The sequence below is a fragment of the Gymnodraco acuticeps genome, unplaced genomic scaffold (assembly GCF_902827175.1).
Source record: "Gymnodraco acuticeps unplaced genomic scaffold, fGymAcu1.1, whole genome shotgun sequence".
Lineage (NCBI taxonomy): Eukaryota > Metazoa > Chordata > Actinopteri > Perciformes > Bathydraconidae > Gymnodraco > Gymnodraco acuticeps.
The window spans coordinates 15,038-41,125 of NW_022992338.1; the positions used below are offsets into that span (position 1 = coordinate 15,038).

A 26,088-nucleotide genomic window follows, 5' to 3' on the forward strand; every position below is an offset into this window, starting at 1 on the left:
GGGCTGTCTTTCATTTTGACACACAGAACAATGGGGGCACCCTTATCCACAATGTAAAGTCATTCACAGCCTCTTCCCTCTTCTCTCTGTGAGGAGCAGCAGGTTCAGCTTTCAGAACAAAGTAACAAAAAAATTAAATGGCATTCATTTTTTTAAATATGTCGTGTAGTAATACATTTATTTATTTTTCTTCTCAAGAGAGTACCAGAATGTGTATTTTATGTTAGTATTTCAAAAAATCTCCTGGGGGACAATCCCCCCAGACCCCCCTTCAGGGGTTGGGTTTTCAGCATGTCAACTCTTTCACCTGTGGGGAATTGCAGGATTGGCTCCAGGTCGCCCTTTTTATTTACTACAAGACAAATGTGCCTTTTTATTTCATACAGTTCAATTTGGATTGAGACAGGGAAATAATCTAAACCTCACGCGTGGCGTTTCACTGTCAAGGGGAGCGTGTATGTAATTACATTGCAAATACTGACTTGAGCCCCACCACTGTATGGGTTAGCCCTACCATAGATTACCCAACACAAATACTCCGGAGCCGATAAATCAATGAATTGCTTATCGTGACAGGCACACAATAAAACAGTGGAAACAAACATGTGTTTGACTTTCATTAGTGAAGGAAACTGTGTGCCCTTTATAGTCTGTGTCCAATATTGTGTATTTGTATATATACAAATACACAATATTGGACACAGACTATAAAGGGCACACAGTTTCCTAAGGTCCCGCTACTGACACGATAGCAGTCATTTTGTGCGCATATGTGTAATTAAACCCATGATATCAAAATCTCACTCCAGCCAGGTACCCAAAGTTGGCAATCCTGGGTTAGGCCTTATTAGGCCCGGCTCACTTTAATGCTGCGCTTCCATTACAGTTTAGGAACTGGGGTAGTTACTATAGTAACGCAGTGTAGGCGGAGCCGTGACGTCATCTTCAATGAGAGCCCCAGAAAAACAACACAGCCGTTAGCTCTTAGCACTCAGAGCTCACAGCTCTTCATATCTGTTCAGAAACTAGACAAAAGTTAAACAAGTACAAACCACAGACCGTCTGTGTCATGGAGAATACAGTCGCTTTATATATGTCTGTATAGGCCGTTGTTGTGAGTGTGGACGGTCGGAGCATATATAACGTTAGCTTAGCCAAGCTACATTTAGAAAACACGTATTTTAAAAGGGTGTCTCTCCTGCCGTCTGTCTGCAGACTTGTCAAAGCATGAATTCATGGTTTTTACTAACCGGTATCAGTATGTTGTTACTTCGGCATCATTTTGAAACGTGTATTACAATTAAATCACGGTCAAATATGTTCATCTTGTTGTAGTTGTAGCCCCCTTGCCAGCTATTCTCTCTCTAGTTTAGCATACTCAGCCCGACTCAGCATGGTTGTTCCTAGCCCTAGAACCACGATTTAGTCGGGCCAGAAAAAAGGTGAAAAAGTAGCCCCGGGCCAAAACTAGGCCAAGTGGAAACGCAACCAAAAACGGGCTCCGCACGGCTCGGCACGCTTAAAGCGAGCTACCCGCTGCAGTGGAAACGCGCCATTAGTTGACCGGGTGAGAAGTCTTGCAGCTGCATTCTGGACTGCCTGCATGTATATATTACTACAGTTTAAAGAGGACATATTACGGTCATTTCCGGTTCCTTTGTGCCTCTACTGTGACATGTTTGCGTGCTTTAATCCAGTTACACAGCAGGAGGAACCTGACTTTGTAAAATATTAATATCTGTTGTTTTACAGACAGATGATTGACAGAAGTTAAAGGAGGGTCGTAAAAACCTCAATGTAGCTGTCAGTGAAATATAATGCAATAACATCAGAGATGCCCTTCAGTCTTTCATAGAATATAAATAAATAAAACCGGGGCTTCTCTGAGCATACATCATCTGTTCTGACAGACAGGTGAAGATGTATTGATCTGAATGGTTTTTCTTTTTATTTAAAATGCAAAACATACACCAAGAAAGAGTAATTCTAGTGGTGTCCCAGATACACCAGCTGCCATGATAAGGTGTTTTTCATAAATAATGCTAATTGAGTAAAGTCATGTTATTCTGAAGGAGGAAATAACAAACCTTTGGCCATTTTGTTTTTAAACTAAACTCATTCCACAGCTTGTATTTAATCGGTGTATTCATGGTCTGTGTTATTATAAAACGTTATTCACTTTTGTAAAACTTCCTCTGATTGAAGTGCTGCACTTATTAGCATAGCCTACTGTAACTTTGAATTACCTCTTTTTACAAAAGGGTGCTGCACAAATGAACTCACCTTACCCTGCCTTAGTACTTATTGTAAAATGCTAGCATGCTAACATTCAAAACTAAGATGCTGGTGACAAGGTAAACATTATGCTAAACAGCAGCATGTGGGCGTTAGCATTTAGCTTCAAGCACAACTTTGAAGGTGAAGTGAGCTGCCTAAACCAACATGTATGAGAAAAGCTAAACGTTTGTTAAAAAGGACTTCTTGCTTTGTATTTTATGTCTAATTGTTCCCAGAACAACTGGTTTTTATGCTAGCTTTGTTTCCAGTCAGACCATTCGCTAATATGATGACAGCAAGCCGGTTTTCAGGCTAATGATAGCATTTTAATGTTTTTTTTTATTTAGCATTGATTAGCTTTAAAGGTACCTGTCCTTATATTTACCTGTTGGCGGTCAGCTGGCTGGTCATTTAGTGTATTTGAGTATTTTCAAATCATCACACACATTCACTTCTTCTAAGTTTGATCTACTATGTGGTGTAATATGAGTTTTTGAATTGAGTTGAATGAAAAGTGAAAAATGAAGTGAGATGATGCAGCCTGACCTCGGGTTCAAATATATAATCCCAAACCATGGTTTTAAAAAGGAGCCTGTAGCAGCGAGGTGCAGCGCTCTGATCCGATGGCCTGATGGACCGGGGAAAAGCAGGAACGAGTTCAGAATTGAATCCATTTTTCTCTGAAAGCGCCTGAATGATAATGGCAGCAGAGTCTTAAATGTTTTTCTCTCCGTCTCTTTTTCTCTGTAGTCTCTGAGATCAGGCTGAGCATCTGAACACAGCTTCTGTCTCTTGAACCAAATCAATTTGTACCCTTCAAGCTATAGGTTGTTTATTTCTGGTTCTTTTTACCATAATTAATTATATCTATGTGTAACCTTACCATGGCATACAACATAATGTTACAGGCTGACAATATAACATATATAAACCAAAAGGTATACTATAATTGAGAAGGTGCCATTAACGAGCACCTCAAATGGAAAAATGTAATACTTTGCCGTTTGAGTTTGCTGAATGAATGCTCCATTCAAACCCAAGACATTCATTCGTCATTCATTTGTTTATGTTACTTTAAACAAATGATTACTATGAACACTACCGTCAGTCAGTTTACACCTCAGGCATTGTGTGGATCTGGATTGCATCTTGTTAATACCTTTATCATGCCGCCACACTTGCAATAGCGGGTTTTGTTTTCTTACAGTCTGTCCATACGTCTGTTGATACCGTTCTTGTGAATAGGATTTCTCAGGAACTCCTTGAGCAAATGTTTTAAATGTAGCGCAAATGTCTACCTGGGGGGTATACTACGAAGCAGGATGTTCTCTTAGCGGCTAACTTCAGGGAAAACTCGGGTTTTCCGGTCCTACGAAGCTGGTTCTCTTTTTAGCAGGCTAGATCTCCATGGTAACTTATGCTTAGCGGCTAACCTGGTCGGGACCAGGTTAGGTTGCAGGCTAAGAGCTCAACTCAGTGAAAGCACTGCCTGCTGACCAATCAGAGCTCAGTGTGCGGAGTTTAAAGCGATCAAGTCATATTACAGGAGAAAGGAAATACAGAAAAGCTGCCGTTGCAGGAAAGACGGCCGGCAAAAATCACCGACTGTGTGAACGTGAACATTAATATAATATCACCTCCATCTTCAGAGCAATCTGACTATTATAACATTAGCGTTAAGAAAGCTTACTTAAATATCTACCACAACATAAGTAACCGGATCAGAGTAACATTAAGTACAGTCCGCGGCATATCACTTCATAATGTATCAGATATTTCCTGATCTGAGTCAGCTGAGCCGTATCGGGCCGTGCAACACTCAGTGTCACATACTGTACGCAGAAGTATTATTTTAAGCAACACATTAAGTTGACGAAACACTCGAGACAAATGTAATTAAAGTCAGATCGTGTTTTAGACGGGGCCGTGATATCATAAACCTGTTAATGTACGCATTCAAACACTTGTTCTGTTCCCAGCTGTATTCACCTTGCAGGTGCAGCTCTGTGGCTTTGATCCTGGATCAAGTGTTTAAGTCATGGATGTTTAAAGTTTAACTTCTTCATATGTCTAATATTATAGTTGACTTTTCATTCAGGAAGTATGACGCTGCGCTGTCAGTACGCTTCTCCATGTCTGTGATTGGTAGACTGCTCCAGATACCACCCCTTTTATGTGAACGCGCACCTAACTAGATAGGACACGGCTGGCTTGAGCGATCCACTTGATAACCAGCGTCGTAGTACAGTTTAGCGAGAGCGCGTATGTTTTGGATTAGGCCAACCGGCTAACTCAAACATATCCAGGTTAGGTTGAACCAGCTTCGTAGTACAGGCCCCTGGAGTCTCAGACTTAAAAAAACACACGTTGGCCTTAACTCAAGTATGAATTAGCTATTTCTAACTATTTCACCGTATTTATCCCCGCCCCTTTTCCCACTTCTGGATCAAACGCTTGTCTTAGTTCCTCTGGTTTAGTACCACCATCTATCCATCTATGTTTTGTACACAACGTTTTGGGATGATTTAAGATTTATTTGACTTTATTTTATGTTCTTTTTGGAAACGTTTTCCACATACTGTATGTTGAATAAAAGTACCTTTTGGTTTGCAAGTAACAACAGAAACAGAAGATACCCGGGCGCTTTCTGTGGGAATGTCTCACATGTTAGGTCTGACGTTTCACTTGTTATCTCTTTGCTGCAGAAACCTTTAAACTCCAAAGCTGTAGTTATAAAGACATCTCTGGCGGCTCTGCTGTTTAAACAATGGAGGTCAGACCAAACAGAAGTGATTATTTTCTTAGTTTCTTTTTTCCCTAAAGGTCTCTTGCGAATAATCGGTCGGCGCGTTGCTGGGTCCAAAAAAAAGTAAGGAATCCACTCCCGAGCCAATTAAAGCGGAGCTGCTTCCGTGTGAGGTTCGTCTGCAGCCTCTTTGCTGCTCTTCATGACAGAGGAACAAAGTTCATCTTCAGAACTCCACCGCTGCTCTTGTTTTTCCGTCCCATATCACACACTTCAAAATGTGTTTGCAGCGACCGAGAGAGTTTAATGATGTGAGGAAGAGAAAACATCCATTTTTATTACTGAACCTCGAAGGGAAGCCGTAGAACAGGCAGCAGAAAAAACAAGTCATTACATTAAAAGACACGAATGAAACTGGATGAAGAAGAACGCACGGGATATTTAACTATTTTGTTGTCATTACGTGAGAATATGTTGCCCGCTATGCCAGGAACTGAACAATCTCTGAAATGGGAGATTTAACATCAAATGACAGTTTGAGGAGACATTTGTTTCCAACATATTTAACATGACTGGAAATTGTTCCTGAAACTCGAAAAGAATCAGAACTTTAAATGACTGAGATTGTGCACCGTTTTTCCGTCCGTACAACCCCTCCAACAATACTACGGTATACATATATAGTACTGTTGGGAAAACACTGAATGTCCTCTTCCAGTATGAGAGTAGCATGATAACAAAGGTATCCCAACTGTAGCTGTGAACATGACAGGATGTGTGATTACCTGGAAGAGCATCAGGACTGTTTGAGGCAGATGATAGCTATGTGATTAACATGATGATTCAGCCTCTATGGAGAGAGACATCAAGCATGCTCATTTCTGACGTGGAGCTAATCTGAAGTAAACATTGAATACTGCTTTCTATTCCTCCATCTTGTGACTGTGTAACTCCCTCTCTTGGATATCAGCATGTGAAGGACACTGTTCAGGAACTAGTTGATGCTCTGTATGTGATGACTCCTTCCATTCTGGAGAGGATCACAGATACATGGATCCTGATGTTGAAGCTCAAGCCGGTGATGAGTGAGATTTTCCTAACAAGTATATACTGTTTTATAGCTCGCTGGGCTCCATAATCTGCCACGTGGCCAATTGTGTGACTTTAAAAAGTTTGACAAATAGTTTTGAGTGTCACAACCTCTGGGAAATGATCACTTTCAAAATGTGATGAATTTGGTCCGATTGCGTGTGGAAATCGGACCAAATATCCTAACGTTGCATTCACGTGATGATGTTGCTGGCTTTTCTATGGAGAGAATTGACCCAGTCTATCTCTCTCCAAAGATGTCATTAAGAGATAAAGATATACAGGTACAAACATAGAAAATTGGATAACAGTTTATCTTCAACCCTTTTTACCACTAACCATCGTCCTCGTCCTCTGCTCTACAACAAAGAATGAATCAACCCAAAGTCAAGTTATATTTAAGCCATTATTTTGAGCAGATGCTGCATTTAGGAATCCTTACTGAGATGTTAGTGATCATTTGACAGCGTTTAGTAGTGTCTGGCAGTATTAATAAACTCTTTGACCTTTTGTTTGAGCCCCTGCAGATGACGGTTTAATATTCTCTGTGGTAATAAATCACAGCAGCAGTGGCGTGAAGATAAGAACGATACAAACAGAGAAGATAATTAAAACATTACAGCAGACACACAATGGGAAAAGGGTTAGAAGAGATGTGCTGATAGAAGAGGGACACAAGAACGAAGACTGTTCAGGAAGTTCAGTTATTTTGTCAAATGGGATGCTTCTATTCTTTATTCACTTGATATCTGTTACCTTTTGGGTGCCAGTCTAGTATTGGGGTCCAGACTTAAATATCTAACAGTTAAATGGATGTAGATTGTGTACAGATCGTCATTGTCAATGGCGTCTTGTTACAAAAAATACTGTTGGTGCTGATACATATAGGAAATGAAAGTAGTAACCTTTGACGTCCATTTGTTTGTGGAGGTTATGGAGGCTCAAGTTTGGCTTTTTGGCCGTCGTCATCTCGAATAAGACATTTTTAAGGCGACCAAAATGTTACAATTAACTTTAAAGATCTGAAAACACAAACTGTGAAAGGGTTAAAATTGTAGGGTGGAAAACACCATGGTAGTGACCTGTCAATCACAAGTTAGCCATACCCAAAACACACAATACGTTATCGTCTATTTTACTATAAATTGGATGGTAATTTTCAAAATGAACGCTGTATTAAAGAAGGCTTGAAACTAGAGATTAGGACCATAAACGTGTGTGTGTGTGTGTGTGTGTGTGTGTGTGTGCGTGTGTGTGTGTGTGTGTGTGTGTGTGTGTGTGTGTGTGTGTGTGTGTGTGTGTGTGTGTGTGTGTGTGTGTGTGTGGTGTGTGTGGTGTGTGTGTGTGTGTGTGTGTGTGTGTGTGTGTGTGTGTGTGTGTGGTGTGTGTGTGTGTGTGTGGTGGTGTGTGTGTGGTGTGTGTGGTGTGTGTGGTGTGTGTGTGTGTGTGTGTGTGTGTGGTGTGTGTGTGATAAATCAATAAAGAAGTGGGGTTATTTTTCATAGACTTCATTTTTGCAATCAGTGGAATGGCCCCCTGCTGCTGGCCTTTGGGGAAAAAATGTAAGTTTGACTTCTGTCACATTGGCCATGCTTCCTTTCAAACCTTTATTTATCCAGTGAATCCCATTGAGATCATTGATCTCTTTTTCAAGGGAGACCTGCTCAAGTAGGTTCACATGAAACATGAAAAACAAAACAGAACCAACAAAAGGACATCATACAGCATCTATTACAGGGCTTTACAATTTACATACTTAATCCACATAACAGGTACCAACAGCTTCCGTTGAGGTAGCATCCAACCGAGCTTTAAAAAACATTTAGTGGCACCAGATTGTTCAGTTTCCATTTCAATTGCAGACTATTCCAGAACAGAGGCTGCGCAATCTAAAAAGCTGTCTTCCCTAAGACAGTCCTAGCAGTTGGCACATTTAATAAAACCACAGCATTCGATCTCAGGCAGTAGCCACTTACAATTCTCCGTGAGATCAGGGAGCAGATATAAGATGGAAGTTTCCCTAACATGGCTTTGTATATAAAAATGTACCAGTGACTGAGCCTCCGTACAGCGAAGGCAAACCAGCCCTTGCATACAGCTTAGTACTTTAACTTGACTGAGATTGTGAATGCAGAGATTTGACTTTTAATAGAGTATTTTCACATTACTGGCACCTAAACCCAGGACACATCTTCTGAACTCTTCTGTGTCTTATAGAGCTATAAAGGAATGGGACTCATTGCCAAACTACCTTACTGAAATAGAGTCCAGAGCCTCTTTCAAGACGAGATTGAAGGGCCATCTACTAATGACCATGTACCCTTGTGAGCTGTGAACCCTAATTTAATTTGATCGCATGTTGTTGATGATATTGGTAATGTTGTTAATGATGTCAGGACTTATGTCCCAAATGTTGCTGTATTATTGTTGTATTATTGTTGTATTGTTTTAAGTGTCGGACCCCAGGAAGAGTAGCTTTTGTCGAGAGCAAAAGCTAATGGGGATCCTTAATAAACATAAACATTGTTGTATTGCTACTTTATTAATTGCTACTTTATTCACAGACCCTCTTTGTACTCCACCAGATCAAATGCACGTTAAAGGACCTTTGAAAAACTATCTTCAGTGACCGTTATGTTAAAGTTCTGTTCCCTTGATTCTTGTCTTAATATGTGTCCTTGTTGAGGATGCAAATGGAGCTGATGTGATGGACATATTTAAGACTTGGTCTGACGATAAAGTATAATTGCATCATACCGTATGACATGTGGATCGGGAACGACGTCCAGCTCAGATTGGTTGCTCTCCAACTTGAATATTGACTAACCCGACTGTCAATAAGTCTTGCTCTTTTTTTAATACTCAATGTCTCTCTTCATTTCTCTCTCAGGTGGGGTTTGCATCGCTCAGTCTCTAAAGATTCCTCGAGAGCCGAGACCCGGCGAGTTCGACAAGATCATCCTGCGTCTGATCGAGACGCCCAACGCTCGCGCCGTCATCATGTTCGCCAACGAGGACGACATCCGGTAAAAAACACACACACACACAAGTTTGATTTTGTGAAGTTTGCAGATGACAAACAGGTGAATTCAATCTTCTCAACACAAATGATCATACTTTGCAAAATCGTACGGTATAACGATGATGATATGAGAGCCATGGCGAGGCTTGAAATGTAAAAGACTTTAAACAAAAGGAAAATAAATTGTTCTGTATTTGTAGCCCAACAGTATTTGTGGCTCTTACACTTTTTAAACCTCTAAATCTATCTATGTCATCAACTGTGGATTGGTGAATGGATTTTCATTATGTGTTGTTTCAGTATTCTTGTTCCCAGGAAGTTAAAGCCTACAGACTTTAGAGAATCTCTGACCTTTCCCCTTCGGAGTAAACAACTTTAAATGGGTTCCTGTAAACTTTCCTGCAGACATGTCTTTATCCCCCTTAGGCTGAATCTCAATGTGTTTACTGATCCTTTCATTTGTTCATCTGGCACACTTATCAGTCGGACATCTCAATTTCTACTGTGTTTGTGATTAAATAGCAGCGAAAGTAATCACATTCCCATCATGCTCAGCACCGTTTCGTGCAAATTAGCAAATCTCACCTGCTACACTGTGATGGTAAACATGATCAAAATGATATCTGCTTAACATCAGCATGTGAGCATTATCATTTTGAGCATAACTGTAGACTTTTGTAATCCAATTTCTACCATTTCACTCCAAGAAAAATGTGTAATTTACTTTTGTTCAGTTTTATTGACATATTTAGAAAATAAATTGTAAAAATAATCTGTTCATCTTCTGAAGGTCAACGTCCACTAAAAACAAACACATACACACACACACACACACACACACGTGCACACACACAATTCTGTGTCTGTATATTCTCAATCAGTTCATCCACCGGCTGTTGAGTGCAGATTAAGATAACAAGCTTCCAATTATCTCAGTGAACTAGGAGCCACACACACACACACACACACACACACACACACACACACACACACACACACACACACACACACACACACACACAGATATCAGTATTAATCTGAGGCTCTGAATCGCACGCATAGAGAATCTTGAGACCTCACAGAGAAAAATAGATGACTGAAAAAGACCATCTCGTTTGACCTTTAATTTAATTTAATAATTGACATAGAAAGAAAGACACTGCATGAGGTTCATATTGGATAACATGTCTCAACAACATTGGACTGCTATCATTCCTTTGGTTTATGAACAATTAAGCAAAAGACATCTGGACTTCAGTTTAGTGCTTATTAAACGAAAAGTATAGAAGTATCTGTAAAATGAACACGTATGTCTAAATCTTACTGTACTCAATGTACTTCTCTCAATTTCACCATTACTCAAAGCACAGCTGTGTTTCAGAACAGCTTGTAGCATGGTTGTAGACTCTCAGTTTCATAAAATATGAACAGAAATGTCATTAATATTTAACGGGTAGTAACTCTCTCCGTTTCTCCTGCAGGCGAATCCTGGATGCGGCGAAACGTAACAACCTGACGGGTCACTTCCTGTGGGTGGGGTCTGACAGCTGGGGGTCTAAGATCTCTCCCGTGGTGCAGCAGGAGCGAGTGGCCGAGGGCGCGGTCACCATCCTCCCCAAGAGGGTGTCTGTGGACGGTGAGTCAGGAAGCAGAGCACAAAGAGAGGAAGACATTTAGAAGAATGAAAAGGCTAATGTTGGACTATGAATGAACTACAGCACGGTCACATGACTTCACGTCACCACCGCTAAGCTAAAGGTGACTAATGTTGGGCAATATAGGAACTACAGCACGGTCACATGACTTCACGACACCACCGCTAAGCTAAAGGTGGCTAATGTTGGGCTATAAAGGAACTACGGCACGGTCACATGACTTCACGTCACCACCGCTAAGCTAAAGGTGGCTAATGTTGGGCAATATAGGAACTACAGCAAGGTCACATGAATTCACGTCACCACCGCTAAGCTAAAGGTGGCTAATGTTGGGCTATAAAGGAACTACAGCACGGTCACATGACTTCACGTCACCACCGCTAAGCTAAAGGTGGCTAATGTTGGGAAATATAGGAACTACAGCACGGTCACATGAATTCACGTCACCACCGCTAAGCTAAAGGTGGCTAATGTTGGGCTATAGGAACTACAGCGCGGTCACATGACTTCATGTCACCACCGCTAAGCTAAAGGCGGCTAATGTTGGGCAATAAAGGAACTACAGCACGGTCACATGAATTCACGTCACCACCGCTAAGCTAAAGGTGGCTAATGTTGGGCAATAAAGGAACTACAGCACGGTCACATGAATTCACGTCACCACCGCTAAGCTAAAGGTGGCTAATGTTGGGCAATAAAGGAACTACAGCACGGTCACATGACTTCACGTCACCACCGCTAAGCTAAAGGTGGGTAATGTTGGGCAATAAAGGAACTACAGCACGGTCACATGAATTCACGTCACCACCGCTAAGCTAAAGGTGGCTAATGTTGGGCTATAAAGGAACTACAGCACGGTCAAATGACTTCACGTCACCACCGCTAAGCTAAAGGTGGCTAATGTTGGGCAATAAAGGAACTACAGCACGGTCACATGAATTCACGTCACCACCGCTAAGCTAAAGGTGGCTAATGTTGGGCAATAAAGGAACTACAGCACGGTCACATGAATTCACGTCACCACCGCTAAGCTAAAGGTGGCTAATGTTGGGCTATAGGAACTACAGCGCGGTCACATGACTTCACGTCACCACCGCTAAGCTAAAGGCGGCTAATGTTGGGCTATATAGGAACTACAGCACGGTCACATGACTTCAAGAGTGGGGTGTTTACTGACATGTTTTATGTCGTAGAACAAAACTTTGAAATCTCCTCAGCTTGTGTCAACCACAGACCTTATTTCAGGCTTACAACCAAAAACACATTCAGAAAACCATTGACTTCCAGACTAGGGAACAAGAAGTGGCAAAAGTAATTTCCGGGTGTGAGGACTCATTCTTGCACCACTCTATTAACTTTCAAACAATCAATGAAGAGCAAAAAGCAATGTAAAACACACTGCATTTGAAATATTTGATGTTTTTACTATTATTTTGATCGTCTCAACGTCAGAGATGAAACACATTTTGTTCCATAGCAGCAAAATGCTTCTCTTTCCCACTTCTTTCTTTGCATCTCTATCTTCTCCTTTTCCTTCTTGTGCATAACTAAAGGTTCTTGGATGTGTTGAGGGCCAGGTTTGAACCCGTCTTCAAAAACAAACCAGGAAGACAAAAAGAAAAATATTTGAATATGAACTAAAGACCCTTTAGAGAGGAGGACATTTAGAAGGAGATCATCAGCGTCATAACACAATGTTTTGTTTCTTCCACAGCGTTTGATCGGTACTTCAAGAGCCGCTCGCTGTCCAACAACCGCAGGAATGTCTGGTTCGCCGAGTTCTGGGAGGAGAACTTTGTCTGCAAACTTGGACAACATGGCAAGAGACCCGGGAGTCCCAAGAAGTGCACAGGTAGGACAATAGTTCCACAAAATCCACAGACCCTGAGACTGTGGTTATTCAGGGTCAGCAGTGTGTGTTTCCTTTACATTCCATGTTATTTTTGTTAGACGCTTTTATCCAAAGCGACTTACATACTCAATACTGTGGACAATCCCCACAGGAGCAATTTGGGGAGAAGTGTCTCAGGGACACAACGACATGCTGACTGCAGTGGAGTTTTAACCTGTGACCCCCTGATCCCAACACCAACGCACTGCGCCACACGCCTCCACACGCGGCCCTCCAACGCTTCTCTTCATTTATATTCATGAGCAGATTTTTGACTGCCAATTAACACGCTGGATAATTATTTTTGGGCTCGACCCCTCGATACATAGCGTCTCTGACATCCTCCGTCGGTAATTAATCCAGAATTGACTGAATAACGCGGAGTGTAACAGTGGATATGAAAAGGCGTCTATAATAATTTTACATTTTCCTCTCAGATTTACAAGTTATTGTAAGAAGGAAAGTGAAAATCACCTTTCACACGACCATCCAAAAAAGTCAGCCAAGAACAGAAATAAAAATAACTTTGGAGGAAAGAAGCCAGAATAATAACCAGGCAGAAATATCTTTGCTATCACTGAATGTGTCATGCAAAGGTCAAAACGGTTCAACTTCAGTGTAAAATGCTAGCTTATCCCGGGGTTTAATGAATATACTTCATAAATATACAAAAAAACGAAGGAAAAATAAAGAAATAACTGGGTTTCTGTTGAGTTTTTAGCTCTGGAAGAGTCTGGCAGAGCACAAAGATTAAGTGGGCTATTGTAAGCTCACAGCTAACATTTGTGCATTGGCTGGTAATAATAAATACAAACCGCACAAACAATGAAGTGGTTAATGTTCTGTCAATGGCTCTGGTTTCTGCTCTGCTCTTTTGGCAACATGTAGTCCCAAAAGCCCACAGTAAGGGCTGGAACATGATCTGCTGATGTACAGTCTCTTTCCTAATGTAAGTCAATGGGAAAAAGTTTTATTTGGGCCAAATGTCGTCAAAGATTGACACAGAAGTTGTAGTACCGCCGTGTGGCCACTATAAAAAAGCACGGCTTCGAATTACTAGATGGAAGCTTGTTTTTCTAATTACACCAAAATAAATTGTGAACAGATTCATGCCATATAGCCACAGACAGTTTGAATACAAAACCTTTCATTCAACAATTCAACATTGACTTTCAATCGGTTGCACGTACACACTAATACAGATCAGAATATTGCATTTGTTTCCAAGGTAGTTTTACAGCACTATATTATGTCTTTTACTTTTATGTTAAGTGTATTTTATGTTGCATTGTTGGAGGAGCTTAACCTCAAGATTGTCATGGCCGAAACTGCGCTGTATGTCTTGAGCAAGTGACAAATAAAGCTTTGAATCCTCTCCTTCTGACCTTGTTAAAAGTGAATGCAGGTCTCAACTTGTAAATGATGAGCTGCTGAATCTCTCTCTGAGTCGCTCAGTGCTGACTGCAGTGAACCTGCAGCCGGATGTAATCCCCCCCTGATTCAGGAGGACTTTCTCTGGAGAACACGAGGCCATCGAGGGCCAAATCCTCCACAAACATGTCCGACACACCAAACAGGATTTGAGGCAGGTGTTGGGTAAATACAGGCGGGCAGATAGAAGGGAAACATCAGAAGAACGGCGTCAGCGCTCCGAGAATAGCTGCTGATAACACTTTGATCAGTGTGTTGCTGTCAAGATGGAGATCTGTGTGTTAGTGAGGCTCCACATCTGCAGCACCGTCATCACACACACCACTGAGTCTGTGTCTGTGTGTGTGTGTGTGTGTGTGTGTGTGTGTGTGTGTGTGTGTGTGTGTGTGTGTGTGTGTGTGTGTGTGTGTGTGTGTGTGTGTGGTCTAGCATTACTATACTTGTGGGGACCTAAATCTGTTTACATAGTCATGTGTGGGGACTGGCTTCCCTTATGGGGACAAATTGGAGGTCCCCATAAGGGGCATCATTAATTTGAGGGTGAAGACTTGGTTAGGTTAAGGGTTAGGGTAAGGCATGTGTTGGTTAAGGTTAAGGTTAGGATAAGTCTCCAGGAAATGCATGTAAGTCAATGTAATGTCCCCTGAAGTGATGTATACATGGTATGTGTGTGTGTGTGTGTCTTTGTCCATGTGTGTATGTGTGTTTATATCTGTTTTATCTATTCTAGAAAGGGTGGGGCCCACAACTGATGAAAATGTAGTCCTAAATCCATATAAGAAACACTGTGTGTGTCAGTCTTTGTGTAGTTTCTTTACCTGATATTGTTTTTGGGTCTATGACATCTAGAAAGGCTGGTCCCCGCAAGTGATGATCATACATGTGGTCTCCAATACACACACAAAACAGTATGTGTGTGTGAGGGTGTATGTTTGTACCACATGTTTTTCATACAAGGGACTTCTAGAAAGGGTGGTCCCCAGAAGTAATGATAAAAAATCTGGTCCCCAAGGCCAATAAAAACCTGTGTGTGAAGCAGATAAAATGTGTGTTGTTGCAGATTTAGTTTGGTGCTGTAGAGAGGGATGCAAGCTCTGAAAGGAAGTAGAAAAATGAAATAAACAAATGTTAATCCCCATCGCTGCTCCTTATACTCTGGGTTAAATGCAGATGCTAAATGTATTTACATTAAACCATGTGAGAGGTTAGGAGAAGAAATGTATTTTAAGCGAAAATGTAAATAAGTCATTTGAAATGCAGCAAGGGTTAATGTAATACAGCCTTACGGATAAAAAGCCAGAGGGTTGGAAGCCGCTGAATTATTATTTTCTATTACATTGTTGTTGTTTTTTTAAGCGTGTCATTTGCTTTCAATGTACAAGTAAAGTAAACTGTCAGATAAATACAATGGGGTAAACGAAAGAATTGTATTCATCCCGAGGGAGAAGGTATAATTTTATTTTTGAATTGTGATAAAATAGCATGAAAAGTAAAAACTGAACATAAGTACAGAACTTAATTTACCTAGCATGCTGCAATAAATGTACTTATTTTACGAAACAACACTGTATTTGACCAATCTTCGCTGAATCTTAATCATAAATGCAAATTGGTTTGTGTATAGCTGAAAAGAAAACATTGTCAGTGAACATTTTGTACACAAAAAACAATTAGCCAGGTATGTTAAATAGAAACTTACCTCATTATAGTGATAGAAAACATAATTCAGGTGATGAATTAGCATTGTATAAAGCTTACAGTAGCATAATGTAATAATGAATGAATTATTGCCTCATAGCTTCCTGTAAGTAGGCTATAAATGCTGCATGTTACTGTGTGTTGTAAACATCCGTTGACAGTTTCATTGTAGTCCTGTAAATATGCAACCTGCAGCAGAGAAGAAGAAGCCGCTCAATACGACCCTCCGTAGTTAATTAGGATAATTAAACATCCATGAGACGCAGTGGCCTGAGGTCGACTTTCCGTCAGCCCCTCGGCTCGGGGTAATGTTGACGCCTCGTTTCCTGCCAGATAGAGTGCGTCGCTTTAACGCAATCCAATACTGTAATGATTACCCACCATTAGAAAATCAATTCTCCTCTTCAATCTTTCACATGTTAACGTCATAATCCCCTCCTGACAAGCAAGAACTCAGAAATCCCCATAAACCTTTAATTTAACCCTTAAATCAAGGTGTTTGGTAGCTCGAGATCCCTCAATTTCAGAAACGGACCCCCCTAAAAACATAACTTAAGTAGAATTGTTTAACTTAATATTGAAATATTTCAAAATGTGTGTTAGGTGTTATTAAAGCTATGCTTAGTATCATCAGAGAAGTAAGACTTTTTTTTATTATTCTAGCTTGAGATCCCTTAATTTAAAAAAAACCTAAAAATATAAATTAAGTAGAATTCTATAATTAAACGTTTTACTATATAAAATATATGTTTTAAATGTGTGTAAGGTGTTATTAAAGCTATCCTGAGTATCATTGGAAAAAAAACAGCCCATTGTTTCCAAATCTTTTCCAAGGAAGTATCGAGCAGTACTAGCTCCAACTTAGTTAAGTCACAAAACGTCGGCAAGTTTGCAACACTGACTGTCCCCTCCTTAAAGGAATTTACAAAAAATGCAACTAATACTTATGTGAGAGACAAGAAAAATCAATTGCTTTGTGTCTAATGTACGTCTTGCTTCTATTAGGGGAATACTCAAACTATAGGTTTCTGTAATGTTTTCGAGGGTGTTGACAGGAAGTTTAATTATACTATGGAGTAAGTGTTGTTGGATGCAACTTGAGCAAAACGTTTTTTAGGCTATATTTTTGGCATTTTGGCACCGATAAAAGTAAGCTGATTTAGCTGTTAGCATTTCGTGTTTTCAACGTGCCCATGGATGTACGGTCATTTCTCACAAGATTACTCTGGTTCGGAAAAAACTTTAAAACGTCAAGTTTTGGAGTTTTAGGGTTTTCTTCTTTCTATGATTGCAGATGTATGGAAATGTATTATGCTGTAAAACATAAGCTGGTTATGTCTGTTACTTCAGATTTGACTGAGTTGTGACTCGAAGGAGTGTGAATTTTGACCTGGAAATTGACATTGAGTTACGCAAAGTATGCTGTGTTTTTAGCTTATTGAGTCAAGATGCAATTGAAGTGCAGAGATCGAATAAAAAAAAATAAAAACTGCAGTTAAACACCAAGTACAGGTGAAATAAACTTCACAATGATATCGAGACCATCACTAAACTTACAAAAATAAAAGCTCAGAGGTCTTTTAAGGAATTCCTTTTTTGGTTGGAAGTCAGGATTCCTTTCCAAATATGATTTCCTGTAGTGCCACCCTCACCCACTTTCAATATTTTACTGGTTAAGCTCTTACGATAACTTGATCATTGGGATGTTTGTTATTGGAGTAGTTTAAGTTCACCGTTACAGGATGTGTATTTCTTGAGTATCTGTATTAGTTGTATGCATGCTTCTTGAGTAATATTAATATTAATTTCATTTAATTTAATTTCAAACCTTTATTTAACCAGATTGGTCCCATTGAGATCTCTTTTTCAAGGGAGACCTGCAGTATATAGGTTCCACATGAAACATAAAACAATAAAGGACATTATACATTATATTTACAGGATACATTTACATAGTTATAGACATTTACAAGTGCCCATAGTATCAACGAGCATTTCATTTAGCCTAGCTTTAAAAACATGCAGAGGAATGAGATTGCTCAGTTTCAATTCTTGCTGAAGATTGTTCCAAGCAAGTGGCGCTGCGCACATAAAAGCTGTCTTACCTGAGACAGTCCTTGCTCTTGGCACATCTAACAATACTACATCATGCGATCTCAGACAATAGCTGCTTGCCTTAAGCTGTCTTACTTACTCTTTTCTTGCTGTTACAAATGCTAAGTTTCCTCCTCTGTGGGACGAATAAAGGTATTGTGGTTCTGATTCCTAGCGTAATGCACATTTTAAAAGCTTCCACTTCGTTGTTTTGCAGTAAACTAGAGGTTTACTAGGTCCTACTAGAGGTAAGAGGAGATAGAGTTTGTTTTATTCAGAGGAAAGCTTGTTTTCCACTCTGAAGATCAGTTCCTTCACCCGGAGATTCCACAAACACGGTTTCACTTGAGAACATGAATATTTGATTTGTTTCTTCTGCTTCGTTGAGCGATGTTTGCTCAGTTAAGAGCCTCATTGTTTTTCTCACCTTTTTACAACCCTGTCCCTTCCCTTTGTATTCCTCTGTGTTGCAGTTTCCCTGTGAATACACTGAGTGGACATGAAGGCCTGATTTGCATTTGAACGCCTCTTTGTGTGTTCTTGTGTTTACTTTTTCATTCCCTTTGTGCTACAGTTTTTTATGCTTCGAATAGTCAGCAGATGAAAAAGTCGACAGAGGCCGATGTCTTCCTTTCATCTGTTAAAGCAGACATGATCCGTGGGAAATATCAGAGATTGAGCAGCTCTTAAGTGTTCAGCACTTTGGGAACGTTTCTTTGTCAAAAAGTTGAAAAGGAGAAAGTGGCTGTATTTCTTTGATTCTTTTAGGTCTCAGATTCAAAGCAACCAAGAAAAAAGCTGCTGGTTTTTAAATAAACGCATTTGATCTGACCTTAAACCACTTATTAAACAACACGTCACAATCACGAGATTTGACCAGTGTCCTTAAGCACTTGGCATCAAAGGAAAATCGTGCTGTTTTCCAGCTCTGTTATAAAACTTAATCGTTCATGTTGAGTTTGGACTTGTCGGTTTTGACTTGAAACCTGTCCCTGGACTTAACAATCTTAAACGTTTCCTTATTAAATCTTAGCTTGGGACTAGATCCAGGACTTGTGTTGAATTGGAACGTACAGGTCGTCATTTGTTGGTCTTGACTGGAATTGTTTGGGTGGTGAATTAAAACGCGGTGGTCTTAAAGTTGATCTTTACTCGAGACTTGTAAGTCTTTAATTTGCATTGGCTGGTTTACACTCGGAACAGACACGCAACTTGTGTTGGTGGAATTTGTTTGTCTTGAATTAGATCTTGTGGTTGTTTACCTCGAACTTGACTCAGGACTTATCTGTCATGACTTGGCTCTTGTTGGTTTTGAATTGGAACATGTTGGCCTTGAAATTGGTCTTAACTTGGAACCTCCAGGTCATGATCTGTTGGTTTTGACTTAGGTTTTGATATTATTAAGTTTGGTCTTGAATTTTGGATTTACAGGAATTTACTTGGCGACCTTGACTTGGGATCTGATAGTCTTGACTTGTCCTTGAATTGGGACGAATTCATGACTTGTTGTTCTTTGTGAGTCCTGAATTTGATCTCGACTCGGGATTTACAGCTCATTATTTGATTGTCATGACTTGTTCTTAGACTTGGGACTTGATTTAGGATTTACCGGTGTTGAATTGTTGCTTTGAACTTCGAGTTTTACTTGGGACTAACTCTCTACGACTTTTGAGTTTGATCTTGACTCAGGACTTGTCTTCTTTAACTTGGTCTTAACTTGGGACTGAACAGGTTATGATTGGTTGGTCTTCAATTGGGACTTGTTAGACCATCTTCTTGGTCTTGACTTTGGATTTACGAGTTCTGAATTGTATATTGACTCAGGACTTGTTTTTCATTTGGTCTTGTTAGTCTTGACTTGGTTATTGATGGTGCCTCTGGACTTAAATCGGTACTTCATAGGCAACACTTGAGACCTACTCGTAATTTAAACACAACAATTACCTTCACTCAGGTCTGACTCAGAGTTGTTTTTACTTAAATTAGAAAAAACTATCTGAATAAAATGCAGATGCTAAATGTCATGGACAAGATTCATTGTTTAGCTGATGGACTTTGTAGTGACTGTTAAAATGATTCATGTTCAGTGATTAAATGTTTCCCATGTGTCACGCTGTTTATGCAAATTACTTTCTGAACATAGCATCAAGCAGAAATTCTTTTTTTTTAAAACACGGTCTTCATTCACGCAGGATGAATGTTTGAGACATTTCTGTCGTGTTTTTATGACTCAACGTCGTGCAGCAACATCATCATTAATCTGACACAGACTGACGTTACTGATAAACAACAGAAGTAATGAAAAAAGAAACCTCCATTCATGTAAATGTATTCTGGCGTGTGAGCCCCCAAAGCTCGTTTCTCTTGAACTCATCCCATCACGGGTAACCTCTGTAATTACTACGCCGTTTATCTTATTTACAAATCTAATTGAAACAGACGGATGCCTGCGAGAGAGAAAGAGAGCGAAGTGAAAACAGAAACACGACGAAAAGGAATTACATTTACGTGTAAGTGATGTGTAATTGAAATGCCAGCAGCCGTGATGGAGCTGTCTGTCTCGCCTCACTCAGCGTTTCTGTTTCTCCATCATCAACTATCAGACATTCAGGTCGCCACATGGCAAACAGGCTGCTCACTCCTCTCAGGATTCATGTTTATTCATAAGTTATCTAAGGCTGATGGATGAATGCGTTTTGCTTTAAAACACTGAGAGAAGATACGTAGTAATTCACTTGGATTTTATGTTCAAATAAAGTAGCTATTTGGAACAGTTTCTGCTGTTTCCTTATCATTCTCAAAGTGGTCTCAGTACAAATGTGTAAATAGACGACAATGGAACTGATAAAATAGTATTAATTTCAATAGTGTGACCAATATTTTAGCTTTTTAAGATTTGTTTTACTGCACTTGCACTTGATTGCCTTGTTGGGACTTGTGTTATTGGTTTTGACTTTGGACTTATTGGTCTATTTGTAATTTAATAAGCAATACTGGATGTTAAATGCTCCTTTTCTCGAGATGTTAATGTTACAATTTATGTACATCATTTAAGTTTGACCATATTGCTGGTGTGGAACCTTATTAAAAACAATTGGTGGATATATCAGCTTCTAACTGTATTAAAGGGGCCCTATTATGCTTTCCATAGGATTCATTTGTTTGCTTACTTAACATAGTGACATCACTACGTAACCCTCGTGCTTCTATTGGCTAGTGCTCCAGCACATTGTACGTGATAGGATAAGGGGCGGCTTATGTCTAAGCGGTTGATCAATCACAACAGAACCAGCCAGCTAACCAATCAGAGCAAACTGGGCTCTGGTTTCAGACAGAGGGTGAATAAATAGCTTTTTGAACATTAAAGCATGTAAACATACAGATAAGATATACTTTATTGATCCCAAATTGGAATTGTTTTCGTTGCAGCAGCATAAAAAACAAGACATTGCACATTAATAGAAATTAACAAGTAGAAATAAACAATTCCAAATGTAAACATGTCAAAGTAGAGGCATTAAATACAATTACGAACCTGATACTTACCATAATATGTGCTCTTTAAGTGGAAACATGGATGTATTGCTGCAACGTTTCAGCCATAATTCAATTTTCCTGGTAATTGTCATTCCACATTGAATCTGACTTCCTTGTCACATTGAACAAAAGTAAACATGAACATAATTGTGTTTGTTGCAACACTTCACTGTTTATGCCAGGCACCGAATGAAAACAGGAATATAGAATATAAGATGTTGTTCATTTACAACAAGTTCCATCGTAGTATTATTATTGTTTTTGAAGTAGCATCCAAAGAAAATCTGACCTACCTCTCTTAGAACTCTAAAGTATCCCTAGGTGAACAGGTATCTCTATTTGAGAAACAGTGCAGTAAACAAGTCAGATTAGATTACAAATAAGATGCATTGAACACCTGCTTGTTTCCGAACGTCTCTGTTCTCCAGCAGATGTGAAACCCTCTTTGAGTCGGAGCTTCTTGTGAATTCGAAACGCTGCATTCAGGCTCCATTTGAATTTTCCCGGATCAAACATATGTTTTCTTTAAAAATTGAGGAGGTTGATCATCTACTGGGAGCAGCGATCATCTGCAGCCTCGGTTCTTTGACATCCGAGGCTCATTTATTACCGCCGTACAGACGTGTAATCAGTCTTTACTGCCGCAGAAATGCCTCCCTTCGGACAGATCCCCCGCCGCCCGCCTGCTATTAACATTAAATTGGATTTCATTTCTAAGCCCCTATTAATTCAGAAAGGTCTTGTCTGTTGATGGAGGGTCCAGTCCAGCACTTAGTTTCTTCCTCCTCTCTTTTCGCAGCCGGCGGCGTGAGCTCTAATAACGCGAATTACTCTGCGAAAATCTTTAGGAAAAGACTTTCCAGAGTTTTCAAATAAAAGATGACGACGTCTTCGACACTCTGTTATTTAACCACGGCTAATGAGACGGAGCCAAAATGTATTTTTTTAACATGAATGTGTTAGTTATTCCGTAACGGGGCTCATTTCACATTCCCATAATCCTTTTTTCTGCCCGGTGGCAAGGACGAAACTCTGAGTTTAGGAACGTTTGTTAACAGGCCTCGCTGTTCGTCAGGATTTACCTTCTCGGTGTTGCCTGTTGTGTTTGTGCCTCATTAAGCAGAGCATATAAATATGATGATTAATTAGTTTGTCTATTCTCACCAGCTATGGTGTGGTGCAGAAACGAGTCCGAAAACCCAGAAATAATTTAGGATTTGACCACCTCAGGAGTCAACCACGTGTACACATGGGTTGTTATAGGACTGGTGTGTTCGATAGAGAGATGGCATACAGTAGGGACACATTGGGTCAATTTCTTAATCTTTTAACATAACCTTTGTTTACAGGTGTCCTTCCATCATATTACATCATATTCATCAGCAAATGGAGCAGTTGTCGTCTCAAATTGAGCAAATACTGACATTTTAATGTTTTCATCCAAGAACATTAAAGGTGCCCCGTTCTGCAAATGTTAAGGTTCATCATGTTTCCCTCTACTGTGACTTTTAAAGTGCTTGAATGCCAATAGCCAAAAGAGGCGTGAGTGTTACATAGGGATGTCACATTGTTCCAGAAGTAAATGAAGGTGTACAAGCTTGGTGTTTTAGGTGGGGGGGGGGGGGGAGAGATACTCCCTCTGATGTTAGCCTTTGCAGACCGTTTACATGCACTAAAACCTATATTAAACACTACAGGAAAGAACACACCCAAAGGTCTTCAGGTCCTCTTATAAAGGTTGCGTTTCAGATTAAGATTAAAACTATAACTTCATATTTGACTTTGGAAGCACAAGATTCACTCAATACTTGGTTTTAAACAAAACAAAAGAGGCGTGAGTGTTACATAGTGATGTCACCAATTCCAGAAGTAAATAAAGCAATCCAAAGTAGGCGTTTTAGGCGGGGTGGACGGAGTGTGGGGAGAGAGAAACTCTGGGATTATATCCTTTGCAGACCAGACACAAAAACCTAAAGAACACACTACAGGAAAGGAAGCCCCCCCCCCAAAAGCATAACGGGGCCCCTTTAAAGTCTTGTCATACATGTTGGGTTTCAGATTAAGATTACAAATACAACTTCATATTTGACTTTGGAAGCACAAGGTCTACTCAATACTGGGTCTTATGCTTTCAAAGTCTCTCAAGACACTCATTGAGTTTGAATTAACTTTCAATCTCAATCCAACGTGTGTTTTAAAGGTCACCTGTCATGCAAAGTCCACTTTCTCATGTCTCTTCTTCATCAACATGTGTCCCCTCTTCTCCATGTCTCTTCTACATCAACATGTGTCCCCTCTTCTTCATGTCTCTTCTACATCAACATGTGTCCCCTCTTCTTCATGTCTCTTCTACATCAACATGTGTCCCCTCTTCTTCATGTCTCTTCTACATCAACATGTGTCCCCTCTTCTTCATGTCTCTTCTCATCAACATGTGTCCCCTCTTCTTCATGTCTCTTTTACATCAACACGTGTCCCCTCTTCTTCATGTCTCTTCTACATCAACATGTGTCCCCTCTTCTTCATGTCTCTTCTACATCAACATGTGTCCCCTCTTCTCCATGTCTCTTCTACATCAACATGTGTCCCCTCTTCTTCATGTCTCTTCTACATCAACATGTGTCCCCTCTTCTTCATGTCTCTTCTACATCAACATGTGTCCCCTCTTCTTCATGTCTCTTCTACATCAACATGTGTCCCCTCTTCTTCATGTCTCTTCTACATCAACATGTGTCCCCTCTTCTTCATGTCTCTTCTACATCAACATGTGTCCCCTCTTCTTCATGTCTCTTCTACATCAACATGTGTCCCCTCTTCTTCATGTCTCTTCTTCATCAACATGTGTCCCCTCTTCTTCACGTATCTTCTACATCACCATGTGTCCCCTCTGTGGAAAGAGACTCTGAAAGTTTCAGGAATAAAGATTCTCTCTCTTTTTGATCCATTTCTATAAAAACCAGTCTGAAAATGAGCTGATCAGATTTTGCCCACTTTATGATGTCATAACGATGTTTTGTCTTGTGTAGCCATTAGCCAATCAGCAACCAAGGTAACCCCCCAAGGCTCCTTATTTTCATCTAAAGTAACAGACAGAGAATCAGCACTTTGGAAACAGGGCTGAAACAGAGGGGATTATGGGTAATGCTGTAATGATCTGTTTGGTGTTTCAGCCAATCAGAGACAGGCTCTGGATATATCTGAGACCTGTGATATATTGATGAGAAACAGTATGATAGCGGACCTTTAATGTGTTTACAGTCGAATGTTACATCTTCTGTGTTTGACCGTCGCTCTGTGTGTGTTTCAGCGCTGGAGAAGGTGGGCCGTGACTCCACCTACGAGCAGGAGGGGAAGGTGCAGTTTGTGATGGACGCCGTGTACGCCATGGCCCACGCTCTGCACCACATGCACCGAGAGCTCTGCTCCGGATTCCCCGGCCTCTGCCCGCGCATGGCCAACATCGACGGAAAGGAGCTGCTGGCACACGTCCGCGCCGTCGCCTTCAACGGTAAGAACTGCTGCTGCTGCTTTAACTCTACAGACGTCTTATGTTCACAATTTTCTCACAAATCTCCTTTTTTAAATCTCCTTAAACACTGTAAGTGTTACTTTAAATGTGTGTTAAGTAACATTTCTGTTTTTCGGCAGCTAGTCCCTTAAAACAGATTGCTTTCAATAAGGGGAAATATGAAGGGTCTATTTCAGGGGTACTCAAACTTTTTTATTAAAGGTCCACTTGTGAATTTTATACAGGTCCCCCCCCCCCCCCAAAACCGGAGCGGAGCAACAAAACTGAAATTAAGAAGCAGTTTCTTACCGCGCTATGCATGGGGCCGCCTTGAGGGGGTTTCCCGACATGTCGTTGCAGTAAATTAAAGGGTGTTTCATGTTGTCGTTGCTGTGGAGCTTCTTAATCTACGTTCTTTGGGGGCCCCCTTCTGGTCCAAGCACTTGCCTGCCTTTTTCTTTTTTATAATGGGACACAGGGTTCGGTCCGGATTGATTTGTAGTTCGGTCCGGAGTTTGAGAAGCCCATGTCTATTTCAAGCTTGTTATGTAAATAAGTTATTGGTCTTGTGATTGAGAGGGATCCCCTTAAAGAAAGATGTGACAGAGAACGAATGCTCATCATGATTTTCATTGTCATTTCCTTTTTGAAAGTCTGAGGAAATGTTATGTTGAGGGATTGTAATCAAGTTAATGAGAACATTTGATGTGGGATTATTGGTTTAGCAGGACTGTATTGTGATGGAGCCATTTGGTTTGCTGTGAGTTTGAGGAATCACCTCCTCCACAGTCAACAACTTTAATTCTGTTAAAGTACAAACAAGTTCTGTGACAGAAAAGTGTCTCCACACTCTTCTTCTTCTTGAGTTTCTTCACTTTTTGTTGCCCATCATGTTATGTGAGCTGAGATTCAAATACCAATCAGGTACAAGGAGGCGCCTACAGGAGTCAAAACGTTTCTTTGATGGGATAAAAACAATGTGACAATAAGGAACAAGGTGGAAAACGAGAGAAGACGTTAAAAACAGACGGCTCTGTTGTGATTGGTCGCTTAGAGATGTCCCGCCCCTTAGCCTATCACGTACAATGTGTTGGAGCACTAGCCAATAGAAGCGCGAGTGTTACAAAGTCATGTCGCTAA

The 26,088-nt window shown here is 40.4% G+C and overlaps 1 protein-coding gene across 1 annotated transcript; it reads left to right on the forward strand.

Moving 5' to 3' along the window:
• Positions 1-9,002: 9,002 nt before the first annotated feature.
• On the forward strand, positions 9,003-24,990 carry LOC117541479 (metabotropic glutamate receptor 8-like; the record flags this gene model as incomplete). Its single annotated transcript, XM_034208649.1, has 4 exons — positions 9,003-9,138; positions 10,616-10,770; positions 12,504-12,641; positions 24,748-24,990. Coding segments are annotated over 4 exons (672 nt in total), but the record flags the coding sequence as incomplete, so codon positions are not given.
• Between the last annotated feature and the right edge of the window lie 1,098 nt (positions 24,991-26,088).